General features: G+C 34.0%; 2 protein-coding genes across 7 annotated transcripts; one reads left to right on the top strand and one right to left on the bottom strand.

Annotated features, from left to right (window-relative positions):
- On the top strand, positions 1 to 4,313 carry LOC129286010 (uncharacterized). The gene is made up of 5 exons (XM_054922048.1): positions 1 to 595; positions 1,795 to 1,919; positions 2,054 to 2,368; positions 2,454 to 2,623; positions 3,760 to 4,313. Exons 1-5 carry the CDS (start codon positions 251 to 253, stop codon positions 4,149 to 4,151), a joined length of 1,347 nt encoding a protein of 448 aa, XP_054778023.1. The 5' UTR covers positions 1 to 250; the 3' UTR covers positions 4,152 to 4,313.
- Positions 4,314 to 5,983: 1,670 nt separating this feature from the next.
- Positions 5,984 to 15,287, bottom strand: LOC129285424 (protein LNK1-like). 6 transcript variants are annotated; one of them, XM_054921126.1, is made up of 9 exons: positions 15,081 to 15,287; positions 13,144 to 13,258; positions 12,830 to 12,920; positions 12,524 to 12,701; positions 10,571 to 11,103; positions 10,134 to 10,470; positions 8,909 to 9,574; positions 6,850 to 6,998; positions 5,984 to 6,280 (listed from the first exon to the last, which is right to left on the bottom strand). In XM_054921126.1, exons 4-9 carry the CDS (start codon positions 12,524 to 12,526, stop codon positions 6,166 to 6,168), a joined length of 1,803 nt encoding a protein of 600 aa, XP_054777101.1. In that variant the 5' UTR covers positions 12,527 to 12,701; positions 12,830 to 12,920; positions 13,144 to 13,258; positions 15,081 to 15,287; the 3' UTR covers positions 5,984 to 6,165. The 6 variants fall into 6 exon arrangements, with proteins under 6 accessions (XP_054777101.1, XP_054777104.1, XP_054777103.1 ...); XM_054921129.1 differs by having other exon boundaries at positions 12,635 to 12,701; XM_054921128.1 differs by having other exon boundaries at positions 12,635 to 12,920.
- Positions 15,288 to 16,948: the final 1,661 nt, after the last annotated feature.

The raw sequence follows: 16,948 nt of genomic DNA, 5'->3' as shown, positions 1-16,948 counted from the left end.
ATTTGGGGTACGCTCGTTCATTTCTTTCCTGAGCAGCAGAGAAACAAGGGTGACGAGTGACGACACCTGTGCTTCAAAAGACTGCTCCTTCAGCTAAACCCTCTCTCTGCCTTCTCTCTTTCTCTATGATTCAATCCTCTCACATTCCTTATGTATTGCCATAGCCAACATCCCTCCCTCAGGAACCAGCAATCCCTCAAAAAGTTTGCATCTTTTTTTCACCCCTTTGGGCTAAATCCTCATTTCAGTCATGGGAGATGGCTTCGCGCTTCAGGGTCTCAATGATTCCAAGAACGACTACACGAAAAAGAATAAGAAGAAGAAGAAGAAGAAGCGTGGTGGGGCTAGTAAGAAGAAGATGACCACTGAGCAGACTCTCGCTTTCAAGTCTGTGAGTGAATGGGTTTTCTTGGATCACCCTTCTCCTTCTTCTGATTCGTCGTGTTCGGGGGATGATGGTTACGGGGTGCAGAATAATGTAATGGGAACAGGTCGCGACGAGAAGAAGGTTGTGTTTGAATTGCATTCGCATTCCAAATTCAGCGATGGTTTCTTGTCTCCTTCCAAGCTGGTCGAGAGGGCTCACGGAAATGGGGTAACTTTCTTTGCTTTTCTTCTCGTTTTGTTTGCTTTGTTGTCATTTTTTGTGGAAGATTATCTACAATGTGTGGTTCTATATATGAGTTCAATTACCTGAGGTGCAAGTGTTCTGTAGTTTCTGTATGAGTAATTAAGTTGCTGCTGAAGTTCTACTGTTGTATTTTATGATTTGGTGAAGTGAATTTTACAAGCTTTCTTCAATAAGAAGGCTCTATATAGATGTTCTGATATGATTCTCTTATAGTTTACTTATCTAAGTAGTGTCATGAATGAACTCTAATCTGGATAGCATTGTTATGTTCATAATATGTCAGACTGAGAATGTAGCCGAAAGGGTTCGTCCTTCTCTATGTTAGTTTGGGTTTTTCTTCTAAGAACTCCTAATCCTTACCTAGAAAGATCAATTTGGAAAGCATGAATCTTTCTCGGTTATTCCTTCAACTGTTGGCATTGGTAATGGTAAGGTTGCATATTTGGGACTAACTAGAATTCTCTGGGACGAGGAGTCATTGTATATGACATAATATGTGTTGTCCTCTTCTCAAATTCAAATAGCTCTTTTATGATAAAGTGAACTTATTAAACTATGAATAATGTGATGTAAAATGGAAGAAGTAGCTCCCCCCTTCTGTTCCTAAAATGTTCAAGGCATATGTGTCATGGGAAGGTTCTTCATTGTAAAGGTTGTTTTGGCACATGTTTTCATGTGGGCAGGTTCTTGGAGCATATAGGATTTCCAGGATTGCATCCTTTTTCTGTTTTTTTAAGCTTAGTCTGTGGCAAATAGGTTTGAAATTGAGATCCATATATAATTAAAACATTGGCTTGTCATGAAGTTGAACCTAATATTTTGTTTTTTTTAGTGCATAGCTGAGTGCAAGTGTTTTATTATGATGACTGAAGAATTAACTTCATCAGAATGAATAAATGCATATGTCTCCTTTTTAATGTTTTCAAAATATCCTGGCATTTAACTACTCTGGCCGTCTTAATAATTAAGGAATCTTTGGCATGCTTTGTTCATTTTGTTACTGGTTTAAAGGTTGTGCATATGCAAGATACCGTCCAAGTTAACTTGAAAGACTTGTTGCCTATGATAACGAAATGTGATTGGTTTAAACTTGTCGTATTCATAGAGTATACTTTCTTTTTCAATATATTGTGCTCATTTTTAATCAATGTTGTTTGTAACAGGTGCAAGTTCTAGCTCTGACCGACCATGACACAATGTCTGGCATCCCTGAGGCTCTAGAAGCAGCTCATACATATGGCATCAAGATTATTCCAGGTGTTGAGATTAGCACAATATTTTCTCCAAGGTAACTTTCCAACATATTTGTTATTCACAATTATTGCTCTTTAGAAATTCTCAAATTTATCATTTTCGTAATCAGATAATAGAAAAACAAAATAATCCTTCATATGTTATTGCTAATTGGCTATCTACTCACAGAGGAGACTCTGAAGCAGAGGAACCGGTACACATCTTAGCATATTACAGTAGCTGTGGACCAACTAGATTTGAGGAGCTGGACAAGTTCTTATCTAATATAAGGGATGGTCGTTTTCTTCGTGCAAAGAACATGGTCTTAAAATTGAACAAGCTCAAGTTGCCTCTTAAGTGGGAGCATGTTTGCAGGATTGCAGGCAATGGGATTGCCCCTGGAAGGCTTCATGTGGCTCGAGCTATGCTTGAAGCAGGTTATGTGGAAAACCTCAGACAGGCCTTTGCTCGATATCTTTTTGATGGTGGACCTGCTTACTCCACGTAATGTCACAGAATTTAATCTCAACATGATATTGTTTGCTAGTGCTTTAGGAAAAGAATAAAAATTTTGGTAGTTATGTTTCAGGGGAAGTGAACCTTTGGCAGAGGAAGCAATAAAGCTGATCTGTCAGACAGGCGGTGTAGCTGTACTGGCTCATCCATGGGCTCTGAAAAATCCTGTTCCTGTTATCAAAAGGCTAAAAGAAGCTGGCCTACATGGAATGGAGGTCTACAGAAGTGATGGAAAATTGGCAGGTACACTATTGCTTCTCAATCTTTAAGTAAATTTTACTCTATTTTTTGTCATTGAAGGTCCATTTGGTTGTTGGAAACTAGAAAGGTAGGAATGAAATGAAATAGGGTGATAGAGAATAAAATGGACTAAAATGATAATAATCATTGATAGAATATTGTACGAGGAGGGCATTGAAGTAATAGAGAGGTGGGAATAAGGATTGACATGTATAAGGCCATGAATCTAGATTCTTTTTTTCCCCTTTCATGGTTACCCAAGGTATCCTCATAGCCGACAACTGTGAGACTAATCTCTTGAAAAAGCTAAGCACCATTTAAGGAGTTGTCCTCTCCTAACATGAATCTAGATTCTTATTTTTTAAGGAATGATGATTATCATGGAAGAGACTGTTCCCACAGTTATGGTCAGTGAAACGTTGCATCGGAATAAAATCCTAAAAATATGCAATATGATGATTATTATGAGAGAGGATATTCCTAGGAATCCTATGGAGTTGAAGCAAATGGGGCTGAAAGGCTGAAATCATAATATAACTGCATAGTTCATGATTATCAGCTTCGCTATAAAACAAAAATTAGATTGGTTCCAGATTATCAATAAGTTGAATCTTAAATACCAAGAATGGGTGGCTTGATAGAGAATTGAACTTAGTAAGCCGGTTCAACTTTTGCTGGTGATTCTCTGTTGTTAGGCATCTATCATAATTGCAGTTTGCTGAGCTGTTGGAATTGAACCACCTGTGTAACACCAAAGAACAAAGTTGAATCATACATTATTTGAAACACTCAATTCCTTTCCTTCTTCCACTGGAGTCCTCTGTGGAAGAGGAAAAACAACTAGTGTAATCTGTCAAACTTCTTTTGATATTTTAGTTTATTCAAATCTCATTACCTATGCCTTATGAAATCACTTCCAACTTTTGATGGGAACGCTGACCAGATAATTCTGATTACTTTGCATGAAGATAAGTAATACAGTCATTGTGATTGGACACAACTAAGAATTTCTAACCACGTCTTCTCCTAAGCTATTTATATTAGGGGATGACTCATGATGTTAATTGCATAAATAGAATTGAAACTTTCTTATCAATTTTTTTCATAGCATTATGATATATTTGAATGCTGGCCTGCAGCATATGATGACTTAGCAGATGCCTATGGGCTTTTCAAGGTTGGGGGCTCAGACTATCATGGGACGGGAGGGCGCAATGAATCTGAACTGGGAAGCGTGAACCTTCCGGTGCTAGTTTTAAACGACTTCCTTAAGGTAGCTCGGCCAATCTGGTGCGAAGCCATTCAGGAAATATTTGAGAGTTATGCTGAAGAGCCTTCTGATTCTAATCTAGCAAGCATTATGAGGTTTGGGAGAACCCAGATTTTTAATGGAGGTTCACCCTTGAATTGTGGAAAAGACTTGATTGATCACTATTTACCTCTTTGGTTAAGTAGTGAAGAGATAGAAAATTCAAAGTTTGAGGCTATAAAATTGAAGCTTTCCAATATACCAGTAAGCCAGGAAGGATAGAGACCAAATAGTTGTATGCTTGTTGATATGTATTGACCACTCACCATTTCAAGCAAGGCAATCATAATATTTATTTTGTTGAGTATCTTTGCCTATTGGTTAGAATTTTATTTTATAATCAACAAGCAACAAGTTATCTTATCATTGTTGTGTTCTCAAGTATCATTACTGAGTTATTTTTCTTCTTCACTTGATAAATGTTCTCAATTTTATGTTTACCTAAAGTTATGTTTGATCCAACCACCGATGGTTTAGCAAGGAGTAGTACCAGTTTAAATAGGTATCGAACTTGGACCTTGGGAATGAAACTATAGTGACAAGTTTTCGCTTGAAAGGGTCCTAACCTGACTCGATTCATGTTAGTTTGTGCTTCCATTAAATCTTCTCAATTAGATGTGGGACAAGTCTAGGATACTGGGTAAAAACACAAAGTTTGATACACGAGAGGTTTATTAGTTCTGCTTGTCTGGAAATTTTTTAACAAGATGTTTGCATGTACCAAATTTAAAAGATTTAAAAATAATTATATGCTTGTGGTGCAAAAATACAGTAATGAGAATATTTTACTTTGAGTTAAATGCTTTGAGTGAGTTTTCATAGACTTGAAATTTAATTCTATGCACTAACTGTCACTGACTTTGGGTATCCTAAAACTGTCAATTGCTCAATGTTAGTGTTTGGACTTGCATCTTTTTATTTATAAAGTAATCAATGCAAGCAGGGTTTGAACTGTTTGAACCTCACGTGCAGGGAGGAGGTGTTGGATAGCTAGCTGTTAGCAATTTGTATCTTTCTTGATATTCTAACATGTTTTCTTGTGAGTTAATGGTTTTATTTTGGACGCATTATTTTATGAACTTTATTTTTTCCCCCCTTAACTTGGACGACTTTTACTATATCAACCTTGCAAATAATTCGTAATATGAACAAACGACTTATTTGTCTAGAGGACATGGAATTTAAAACCCACTCATGAAAGTGCCAAATTTTAGCTTACATTTGCCAAAAGTTTATTTAAGAGATTCAATTATTTTTTGAATTTGGTAAAAAAAATCTCAAATATGGTTTGAATATATTTTTAAAAGTTACCTAAACAGGCACAATTATAGAATATCACTCGAGTTTTACTGTAATGAATAAATCAATATGTTATATTTTATGTAAAATATAAAATTGATAGTAAAGTATATTATTAGGTGAAAGAACATTTCTACCCTTGAATTATTTTCTCAAGGGCATTAGGTAATCGGTCACTTGGTAACTAGTTAAAAGTTAAATAGTGTTTTATTTTACTTATTTTATATGGATAAAAGACTAACAGTAATTCCTACTCCATTTTCTTTCTAAATATATTCCTCATTTCCATTTAAACTTTTTCCCCCGTATACCTACCATTCACTAAGATTATTCCCCCCACCAGTCCTCTTTATAAGGAACGTGGAAAAGGAATTCTATGGTCCTTTTAATAAGGTACACATTGATTATTTATTACAATTTTTCCCTTTCATCGCTATTCAATCTTGATGTAGGAAAGTTCGTGTGTTTAATATGAGCAGAGTTAAAAAAAAATTCCAATTTTTAAGCGATCAATAAATTTTAAAATTTTTCTTGACAAATGTAGGGTTTGACATATAAGCGTGATAAGGAGTAGCTTTTCTTGCAATGAATCGGGTCTTCGCTTTTCCAGAAAAAAGTCATAAATGAAGTGGCAGATATGACTGACGGGAACATGCTGCAACACTAAAACTCTCGTATTTGCGTCATAACAATTATCCAAGATTCTAACAACAAACTCACAAACTTCAATATACAAACAAGTTTGGTATAATCAGTGAGCGGAAGCAAGCTTAGCAGCTACCTTATATTGTGATGATCAGCGCAATATACATTTATGCCAGTGTATGGAACTGGAAAAAAATTGATAATTAGGCGTCTGATAGGCCCCAAATATTAGTACATTATCACATATACTTGAAACTACACGTTTTACACAAAAATAATGCCACAGCTGGAATCACTTTGCACTAGGAGGCATCACTGTTGAATCTGTAGGTCTGTGAAACAGAAAGTGTGCTATTGACCGATCAATGGGATTGGTATCAGTTTCCATGTCCATGAATCCAGAACACCTGAAAAAGAATGGTATTATGCTTGGTTAAAAGATTCATTGAGGACACTATTTTCCATAGTTATGCAAAGTGCGGAAGATGGTTTTTTTTTTTTTTTGGGACAAATGGACGATGGTTTAAAATCAATACTGGAATTAAAATACACAAGATTCTCTGCATTCATCCAGATACCTCTCTTCAAACTAGTAGAATATTGAAAATTGGACCCATCATTAAACCAGTCAACACATCAGTGCAAGAATTCATAATCAAAATCATAGTTGAATTATGGTCAAATCGACCATAAACAAAATATTTTATTTGAATCGGTCAAAGCACTGGTTTAATATTTGCTAGTTTAACTAGCCAAGTTAACCTGATTTTCAATACAAACTAGAGTCATTTGTAAAATACTTTCCTCAACCTTGTAATGAGAAAAATAGCCTCAAAATTATCAAAACTGAAGCTTTAATTCCCCCCCCCTCCTCTTTTTCCCCGTTAAACAGCATTCCAACGGCAATGGTTACTGCCTTGTAGTCAACAAATATATAAATTTAATTAAAAAGGGAAAGGAGAATGTGAGCAATTACCCGCTCACATCTTGAGTCATCATCGCTTTGCAGGCTTGAATATTGTCTCCAACGCTACCATTTGCTTTGGCATAGTTATGTCTTTGTTCAGCACTCTTAGCCAAACGGTATAGACTGTCCCTTATGCACAGTTTGGTCCTTACATCTAACTGCAATCCAGTAATTGTTGTGAACAACAAAGTAAAATATGTTCAACATATTGGCAGGCATTAATTAATGAATCTCGTGCATATTTTCAACTCTTCTATATTGTTTAGCAAATGAACAAGGAAGCTTTCTGATGTTGTGTAAAATGAAGTTAGACTGTAAAATACAAATCAGACTGACTTGGAATAAATTACTATTATGCAATGCATGGCATATGTCAGAAACTCAGAACAAGGCAAATTTTGTGCTGAGACAGATGTGATGATGTGAATGAAAAAGGCATTAAAATATATTGCTAGACAAATTTATCACAACTTGTAGACCTGGCTAGAAACCATGTTCACCAAATTGACAAGATGATGTCAAATTAAGAATTTAACAGACTAAGGAGAAATCCATAAGTATAGAAAACTCACGTAAACAAAATGAAGACATGATTAGAAAAACAAACTTATCAACTTTGTAATCACATACTTATCAAGTGACATTTCACCAAGGGCAAATTAAGGTTTTAACTAGGGTAAGGCTGCTAATAAAACTACCATGTGCACTAACAGTTTGGGAAATAAGTCATTCTTTTTCACATTCACCATTGCGTGCACGAACTCAAACTGTTAGTCAATTATTCTTGCCTTGGCCATGTCGGTTAGTTTAATTTAGAGAGGGGTGACAAAGATTGAACTCAAACAGTTGGCATATCATGGCTCTTTAAACTGTGTCAAAAATTATTTCTTTCCAAAAGCTTATGCTCTCAGGAGAATGCTTATCCTTGATTTAAAATAAATCTCCAACAGCTTTAATACCAAGAAGTAAATGACCAGTGATAACCACCAATGGTAAAGAAGATCATGCATTGAAACAAGATGGCAATTTTATTAGCCTTGTTCAGAAGATCTCTAGTCCAAATGTCTAACAGATGTTATGTAAAGTTGGATATTATAATCCTGCCAAAAATAGAGCTGTCTATAGGAACTAACTATTAACCAACGTGACCAATAGAAACAAGACAAGAATAATTGTCATTGGTCACCAAACTTTTTCAGCAAATAAGTTAACTAGGCGTGCATTCTGAAAAAGACAGCCAAGATGCCACTCCTGATTTTTTTATCATGTGCCAACATCGATTGTCTTGCCTAAGCTAGACATGAAATATTTCAAGGTGGTATCAATCTTCGGTGTATGGTCACACCAGCTCTATTCTAGGGCATGTCCACTGCAACTGTGCAGTAATAAAACCTCACCTTCAATTACTTCACCTAGTAGAGCTACTGTTCCAATTTATCTGAGCAAATAGCATTCAAGAAATCAAAGAAGTCCCTTGCTGAATTGAAAATAATAAATGCTCGATTAAAAATAGTCCAAAATCCAGAAAGCCATTCTGCGGACTGAGTTTTGTATCACATGAAAGGCTTATAAAAAGAACGCCCCTTAAGCCCAAAATTTGCATAAATCTGGTCAAGCTACCATTACTTGTATCATCATACTTATCTTACAATTACCGTTGTCCCTCCAAACATCAAGAAAGATCAATCAACTAACACAAGCTTCATATTTAGTTTTAGATAAACATGAAAATGAATATTTTTTTTCACATGCCTGAAACTTATATGGCGTCCCACATTCAATTGTATCAAGAACTTTAACAGAGACTACTAATAAACACTGATTGGTATATGAAAGCATTGGGAGCAAGACAACTAATGTGCTAGAAATTTTAGGCTGTTAAATGTAAGTGTTTAATGTTAAACTCTAAGTAACTCAACGGACATTAGGGCCAAGCAGTACAAGAAGTGTGGTATTAACACAAATCATATAAAAAATCACCAAGACATGTTAATTTCAACTTCATAGTCTGAGAGACACAAACAGAACATATAGAAACAAACATGAATGTCACGGAAGTCTCCAATACCTGATCCATGACCAGTTGCAGCTGGTGAAAGCTTGCTTCAAGTGAGATTTCATCCACAGAGCTCATTGATGAGATTTCTTGTACATTAGAGGACTCTGTTTCTTGTGAAAATCCTATACTAACTCCATCAACTTCACTGTGGCCTTCATTGTCATTTTCAAACTGATGCACAAGCTGAGCTGAACCTGGACTTTGACATGGCAATGGACTTGCCATACTTTCAATTTTAGTAGTCTTCGTTAATGGTTGTGCTACATTGGGATGGTATAATCTCTCTCTCTTTTCATTTGCTATCAAAGCAGCAGCCTCTAAAGAATGAGCTTGTGAGCTCTCCACGTTTGAAGCATAAGATGATTCTATAAGAGAAGATGGATGGCTATTGTGTTCAGATCTGGATCCAGACAAAGTTGGAAGAAGGGAAGTGTTACTTGGACAATTATACCCCGGGTGTGGCAAGTTAGCATGCTGTAAGCATCCTAATGAATCAGAATCAATGATTGGTTTATGTTTCTGGATGCTAACATGCGAACTAACTTTGCCAGAAGATGCTCCAAAAGGTTTCTTTACATCTCCATATTGCTTTAATGGAGCACAGGGATAAACAGGATTGCCATTTTCTAGGTGTTCCTTTTTCCTTCTTCCTTCTGATGGTCTTGAAGGTTTCCTCTGCATCAGCAAAACAAGAATACTATTGTGATATACAAGAAACAATTTGTTTCAGTTTAAGAATAGATACAAATTTTACTTTGCAAACTAGATGAATGCAATGCATGATAAAACATCTGAGAAAAATACAGCACAAATAACAAATATGAAAAACTAGGAGGAAGACTATTTGCTTGATTGCTTTAATACACACTCATTATGAGTTATAATTCTGATAATAGGGATAATGATTAGTAGTACATGGACAGATCACCACATCATAATAAATGAAATAATATATACCACCAATTGATTTAGGATTTCTAAATCCTCAAATCAAGTTTCAAGAATCACTGTTGTCTTGATATGATCACATCTATACAACAACTTGCAACAGTCTAATTCACAAATTACATCAGGCCAGAAGCATAAATCAAAATTATTATGTCACGTGCCTTCAAAAGCACTACTATTTGAGTCTCTGTTTTGATAAATGAATCCACACAAAATTGTTGCTCCAGAAGTTCAAAATCAAGAAATCAGAATCCAGGTCGTAAAATGGAAAAACATAATGACCAACCTTTTCTTTTGGCATTGAGTCATCAATAATACCAGATTTCATGTCTGATTCATTGAGCACTGATGATGAAGCAGGGAATACATCCTCATCCACATCCATTTGGGTCCTCAATTTTTTATTGAATGAAGATGCTTTTTTGTTGGAATCATTGATTGGAAGACCACCGGTACCTGCCTTATCATTATCTAATATATTTTTCAATAGACTTGGTTCAGCTCCTGGTAACTTAAAGGTAGATTTTGATGCATCATCATATCTATTGGTGCCATTCGAGGAGATCCAGCAGAACTCCTCTTCATTATTTAGACTTCCCATTCCAAAAGTAGAATCACAACTTCTGCAATTTTAAGTCACATATCATTATGATAAATAGATTAGTATTTCAGAAATTGGGAAAAATGAGCAAATTCCTTTCAAATGCAACAATTTCTCCTTACCTAAACATCCTATCAACATCTTCAAAGTTTCCTATATCCAGCCACCCATCATTATCAAGAAAGCTAAGTTCATTGTCAGCTTGGGATATGTGGTTGATTGGATATTCACACACACTATCATCTTCCACCACACACTTGTCTCCAAGAACAGTATCATCCACGCAAAGCTCACTGTCAATAGAATCTGTATTGGTACTCTTGGAATGATGACCAGACATCCTTGTATCATCTGATGTTAGTCTTTTCACCTCTTTACATGCCTCACTATCACATGAAGGAAAGACACCTTCACGTTGATGAGACCATGAACCCTCTTCCAGCATTATTTCTTCCTGAGTAATAGTTGATGGGTAAAATTCTTTCTGACCCTGAGTGCCATATGTGCTTAAATTATTACTTCTAGTACCATGCAATTCCAGACGTTTTTTCTTGCTACTATCACCCTCTATTGCAAACTGATTTGTGTGCTCATCACCAGAAAGGGCCACTATATGATCATTTTCAACAAATTCATCCCACACATTATCTTCAATCTGTGACAAGAGAAGTAGTTAGAAAGTAGCAAATTAGCAAGTTTTTAATAGTAACCTGGCAATACAGAACAAAAAACATCCTCAATAACATTGCATTGAACCTAATATAGAGAGAAATGAGAGATTTCAAAAATTTCAACATCCGTTTAGAAATTCCAATATAGCTAAACGTTTGCAGGCAAAAGAAAGGTGATTAAAATAAGATTATATCAGTTCCAACTTCTTTCACATCATAGAATTTTCAAATGATAGATCAAGGAAATCATTGACAGCAACTAGATTCTCACGTCAATAGTACAACAGTTAAACACAACAAATTAAGCACATTCAGGTGGAATATCAGGCTCAAGAAACTTCACAACAAATTGCTACTGTGTCAACTTCAGGTAACAGCTACTATTTGTTTACGTAATAGTTTGAATCAACAAGGACCAAAAAAACAGGTTGTTGAATCAAGAAGTTCAACAGTTTGAACCTAGTATCAACAAATATTATATGCATTCATTTGGTTGGACAAGAAGAATTCAGAAAATTTGCTATAAGACTATGGTCATGTAAGGAGAGAAAAATTGCTCAAGTGACTGTTAATCCCACTATTCCTTCCAGACTTGACTGAAATTTTCTGCTAATATAAAGGCCCAATGATATGTCCATATTTTTTGATCCCATGGTGTTGCTAAAGATAGAAATGTTGCCCCGAAAATTACAGCAAAAAATGTTTCAGCATCCTAAAATGCTACACATTTTCATACAGATTTAGAGACAATGCATGATAGAGTAGACATTGTCTTTATCATTCTTTTTTTAAGCTAGGTCATGAAATTATTCATTGCAATAATAGATAAACCCATGTTACCACCGTGCCAGGAATAGACATCCCAACTCTAAGAGATGTATTATTTAAGCCATAAGCTTAAAATGCTCTCAAACCAAAAAAATGGAAATCTCAATTCAGTAAGGCGACAACATGATTACATGTTACATAATGAAACATTGTGAGATCAGTAGCCACAAAAGTTAGAATTAGAATTTTGTTCATGCTCACAAATACACAAGCCATCATTTTGCCAGCATCAACATAGTGAATAAGCAAGGCATAGCCATAAAACCCATAAATTCACTTTGTTATAAAAGTGGAATCCACTTAATCCTCATCAAAGGGTCAAAGAAGAATCTTATAGACACAACCCCACCTGAAGAAACCTCAACCATGTAAATACTATGTCCAAATAGATCTTCTTTCAAAAAAATAAAATAAAATACCCAAATAGGAAAACTCAAGGGAACATAATTTTAAGCATGACCAGTTGAAAGATTCTTACAAGGATAAATCTTTCGATGCAAATAAGAATAAAAGGGGAGTCATAACGAGAGAAAAAAGTTAGAAGTAAAGGTAAGAAATATTAAATTTTATGTTTACCATTTAACAAGTAGTGTAGCTTCACATTGACAGTAACATCAGCTACACTCACCACCAATCAACAACAAGCTATTCAAAGTGTAGTGATTCTGGAGTCTTATTAATAATTACCAAGGCATTTCTTCATCCCTAGCTCTTTTCAACTCGGATTGCATAACAGCCTGCTTACAAGATTATGCTACAAAGACACACCAAAAGTATATTTGTGTACGAAAGTGAAACTCAACCAGAAATAACATTTAATATGGCAATGAAAACATCAAAGTCCAGACAGTGATATCATCAATACAGTATAGAGTATTTCACATTATATGAAGGCACATTCCCCAGTTATCACCAAGATCTGCCACCAACTATGGTACTGGATACTTGCCACATTTCCTCCAGCTCACATTAACTGCTCAACGTTAACTTCACAAGTTCAGGATGCGGACATTTATATAGTAATGGAATTTTTCTAAAATATATATGGTTCTACGAGTAAAAACAACAAGAATATTTAGTCAATCCAGAAATGGCACTCATGCTGAGCAAAGACATGTGCATTCACATTGAAGCACCTCACAGCAGAAATATTACAATCAAATTCTGTAACAAAATTGCGATGTAATATTTAGTACCTCAAGCATGCAGAATTTTGACATTCTGAGATATCTTATCCACCATTGAAGTCACATGCAACTGCTTGATCTAATGTCATTTATCCTTCACAATCTATCTCCTCAAGATGCTTCTCTGTCAGACAGCATAACAAAAAAGACATACCTCAGGTTATATGACTGCTTTTATTTCCACTGATTGATATAGACATCATGAATAGATACTTGCAAATCATACGTGGTTCTAGCATTAAAGCTTTAAAAAAAATGAAATTTAAAATCTAATAACCAAAGCATTCCTTTTTCTATGTCAATCAGCACTTACAGGTCTTGGGAAATAATAGCCGTGATCTACCATAAGAATAGCAGCTATTGGTCATTTCCTTTTGAATAGAGACTCAGAAATCATCAGGTGTTAACCGTTATTATAAAGTGAGTCTTGTGACCACATAAAATGCCTCAAATAGCACAACGGTCAGATTACTAAATATAAACTTCACATAACTTTTTAAGTTTGTTACTATTATTCCCGCCATCCTTGTTCACCACTAGCATCCTCTTTTAAAAAGTTGAAAGTTTTAATTTTAATATAGAAGTAACTTATCAAATAGAAGATTACAATACCTTTCTTCAGTTTCGCTGAAATTACTTGAACCTCTCCTCTATTTTCAGAACACATACTTTATTCCTTAAAATGTGAGATTGTGCAACGCTTCAATTCAATTTGAATTTTCTTTAACTGAAACACCTCCATCAATCTCACTACATTTTTTAACTAAAGTGCATATCCTGAAAATAAAAGGGGGCTTTGTGTAATTATAGCAAAACTCAAAGGAGATCAATTTAATTTACTCTGTATTGAAGAGTTGAGTCAAGTTCCCTGCTACCCTTTCAGTTCAAGAAATACGATACTTACAATTGAACATTTCAAATTTTAGCACTCACTGTTAAAGTTAGTAAAAAGGACTTAAATGTTTCTCTCTCAACAACCCTGCTAAAAAAATAAAGAAGACTTCTTCTTTTTGTTTTTTTTTTTAACGACTATAGTTCAATTATCAAAATTATTGAAGTAATCATAACTTATGACTACCTGGTGCTGGAAAAGAAATAAAGGTGACCAAATCAATCACCTATCACTTTTAAGAAAGAACAGAACGATAAGAAGAGTGATTCTCTATTTCTGAACTTGAAGCATAAACAAGGCCCCTTGGATTATTACAAAGTTCAATTTCTTCTTAGAAACGTTGTTGTTGTTGTTGTTGTTGTTATTTTGAGAGAATTCCTAGAAATCACCTCCTAAGTAATAGAGAAATAAATAATAAAAAAGTCAATGAGCCAAAAATAAGAAATTTATGAGCCAAATGCAAAGGTTTTCCGAAAGAACTGAACATCAACATATATTGCCAATTTGATATTCAAGTTATCAAAAGATCGAACATTTAAGCTTCAGCAATTCAATTTAAAGTTCTCCTCTTTTTTTCCCCATTTCTCTGTTATCTAAATATTGCTGAAATAGTTTTGTTATGAGCAGACTGAAGTATAGTTTCATAAAGATAAGGGAAAATAACTAAAAACAGATTATATACTACTGTAGAATCTGTAAAAGTAATAGAACTATTCAACCCTAGCTCGCTAGGAGCAACTAAAACAAGCGATGTAGTGTAAATCTCTCAGAAATAGCTATTGAACTTCTATATTAGCTGATGTTCATATATTTAAAAAAAAAGGACAGAAAAAGAAAACAAGAAGGAGGTGAATTAAATTAATCCCAATTGGAACACTATAAAGCTCAACTGGAGCTGACGATCCCTCCATCGTTTCAACTTAATTTTTACCCTCTTCGAGTATTCTCGTACCCGAAAAACAAACCAGATCAAGTTTGCTCCGCCAAAAAAAGAAAGAAATTGAAAAGACTAAACTAGACATCGGCAACATCCACTTAACTCCGGCAAACATACCTGGAGAACAAATTTTCCGAGCAAATCCGAAGTTTCCGAGCCAAAAGCCAGCCGAGAAACCTCAGCAACAGCACTGAAATTCACAACAACAGAAAGCAGTTCAGGCTCTTGATCGCATCTCAAAGTAGAAATCCTAGGAGCTTCCAGAGCTTTCTTTTGGCGGAGAAGAAAACCAGCGGAATTTGGGTTTGTTTATTTTTGTTTTTCTTGGTGGAGAATATTTTGTTGTTTTGCATAATAATAATCTAAGCGAAAGGAATCACGAAGGACGTGCCACGTGGCGAGGAATCAAGGCGTAGGGTGGTGGATATCAGAATTCGTGGACGGGAGGGAGGCGCTAAGATCCGATCACTTACTGTGACGCTATTGGTCCACGTATGCCGTTAGTTGCGGAGAGACCAACACGTTGGTGTGGGACTGCTCAGCAACGACGCTGTTATTCACGAGGTAGGCGTAGTACGTGTCATGGTTGCTGCGCCTCGTTGCCTTTTAGAATTTATTATTCCTGAGATTCCCTCCGTTTAATTTACAGACAAATTTTAAAAGTGATTTGATATTTTAAAATTAAAATATAAAATAATAGTTAAAATATATTTTAAATTTTTTAACTTTATAAAAAATTTTATTTTAATATTTTAATTTTATAAAGTATCTTTATAATCCTTTAATCTTAATATTGTTAGTTTCATCAAAAAAAAAAAATTATACACTAAACTTTAAAATATTGGTCTCAAATGTTAATGTATTAAATTTAATTTTTTAAAGTAATAATGGTTAATATAAAAAATAATTATTTAAAATTAACAGTTTTAAAATTAAATATTTCCTTCATTTAAAAATGTAAAATATTTTTAACCGAATCTCACCTCCAAATAAAGTACTTACCTACTTTTTAATTAATCCTATCTTTTCATATTTATCTTTATTAAACACCTTATAATAAATATAAAGTCATTATCAATAGGGACACTTTTAAAAAAATAATTATCCTCAAAATATTAAAAATGTCTTATACTTTTTAATATGTAACTCCTCAAAAAATGCTTTACATTTTTAAATGGAGGAAGTAATTGAAAATATGCTTTTTAAAATTAAATGACTAAATTAAAGTTTTATATAAAGTTATAGAATCTAAAGGATATTTTAGTCAAAATAATTTGATAAAACTAAAAGTAAGATTTAGCTAAATATACTATTTTTATTCAATATTAGTATAAAGCTTTTTTAATGGAATTAGTTAATTATTTTTGAAATTATACACTTTTATGTTTACCTTTTATTTAATAAGATATATCAAATAAAATTCATCAATTACACTTCGGATACTTAAAAAAAAAAGAAAGACTCATTAATTTCATCTTAAAAAACCCAAAATACTTTAATATTGGAGTAATTTGGGTTAATGATTGTGAAAAATATATTAATCAAAATTTATGGAAGAAGTTTTTAAAAATTTTAAAATATGGCCCATTTATCATCACATGGAATGCGATTTCTTGTTTTTATCCGCCAAACAAATAAAAAAAATTGTGTAATAGAATAGCAAAACTCTCATAATTAAGTGATTATAATTGTGGCCCATTTACAACTGCTTCAATATTTAAACACTTTTGAATACTTTACAATTAATTTAATGGGCATATTATATTTTAAATTTGAGAATGAAAATAAGATTTTAAGTTTGAGAAGGAGCATTTTTATCATTTCAATTGAACCTAAATATTACTCTGGCCACATTGCAAAATATTTGATCCTATTAAATAGGTTTTATGTACAAAAGTCTCTTTATATTTTTTAACATTTTATTTCAAATAAATGTCTTATATTTTTTTAATATAGATAGCAGTACTCTCTCCGTTTAAAAATTT

This window comes from Prosopis cineraria, unplaced genomic scaffold (assembly GCF_029017545.1).
Source record: "Prosopis cineraria cultivar Desert tree isolate PC_DT_omini unplaced genomic scaffold, ASM2901754v1 PC11, whole genome shotgun sequence".
Taxonomy (NCBI): Eukaryota; Viridiplantae; Streptophyta; class Magnoliopsida; order Fabales; family Fabaceae; genus Prosopis; species Prosopis cineraria.
The sequence above is the reverse complement of the archived record's forward strand: the minus strand, read 5'-3'. Positions and strand labels throughout refer to the sequence as shown.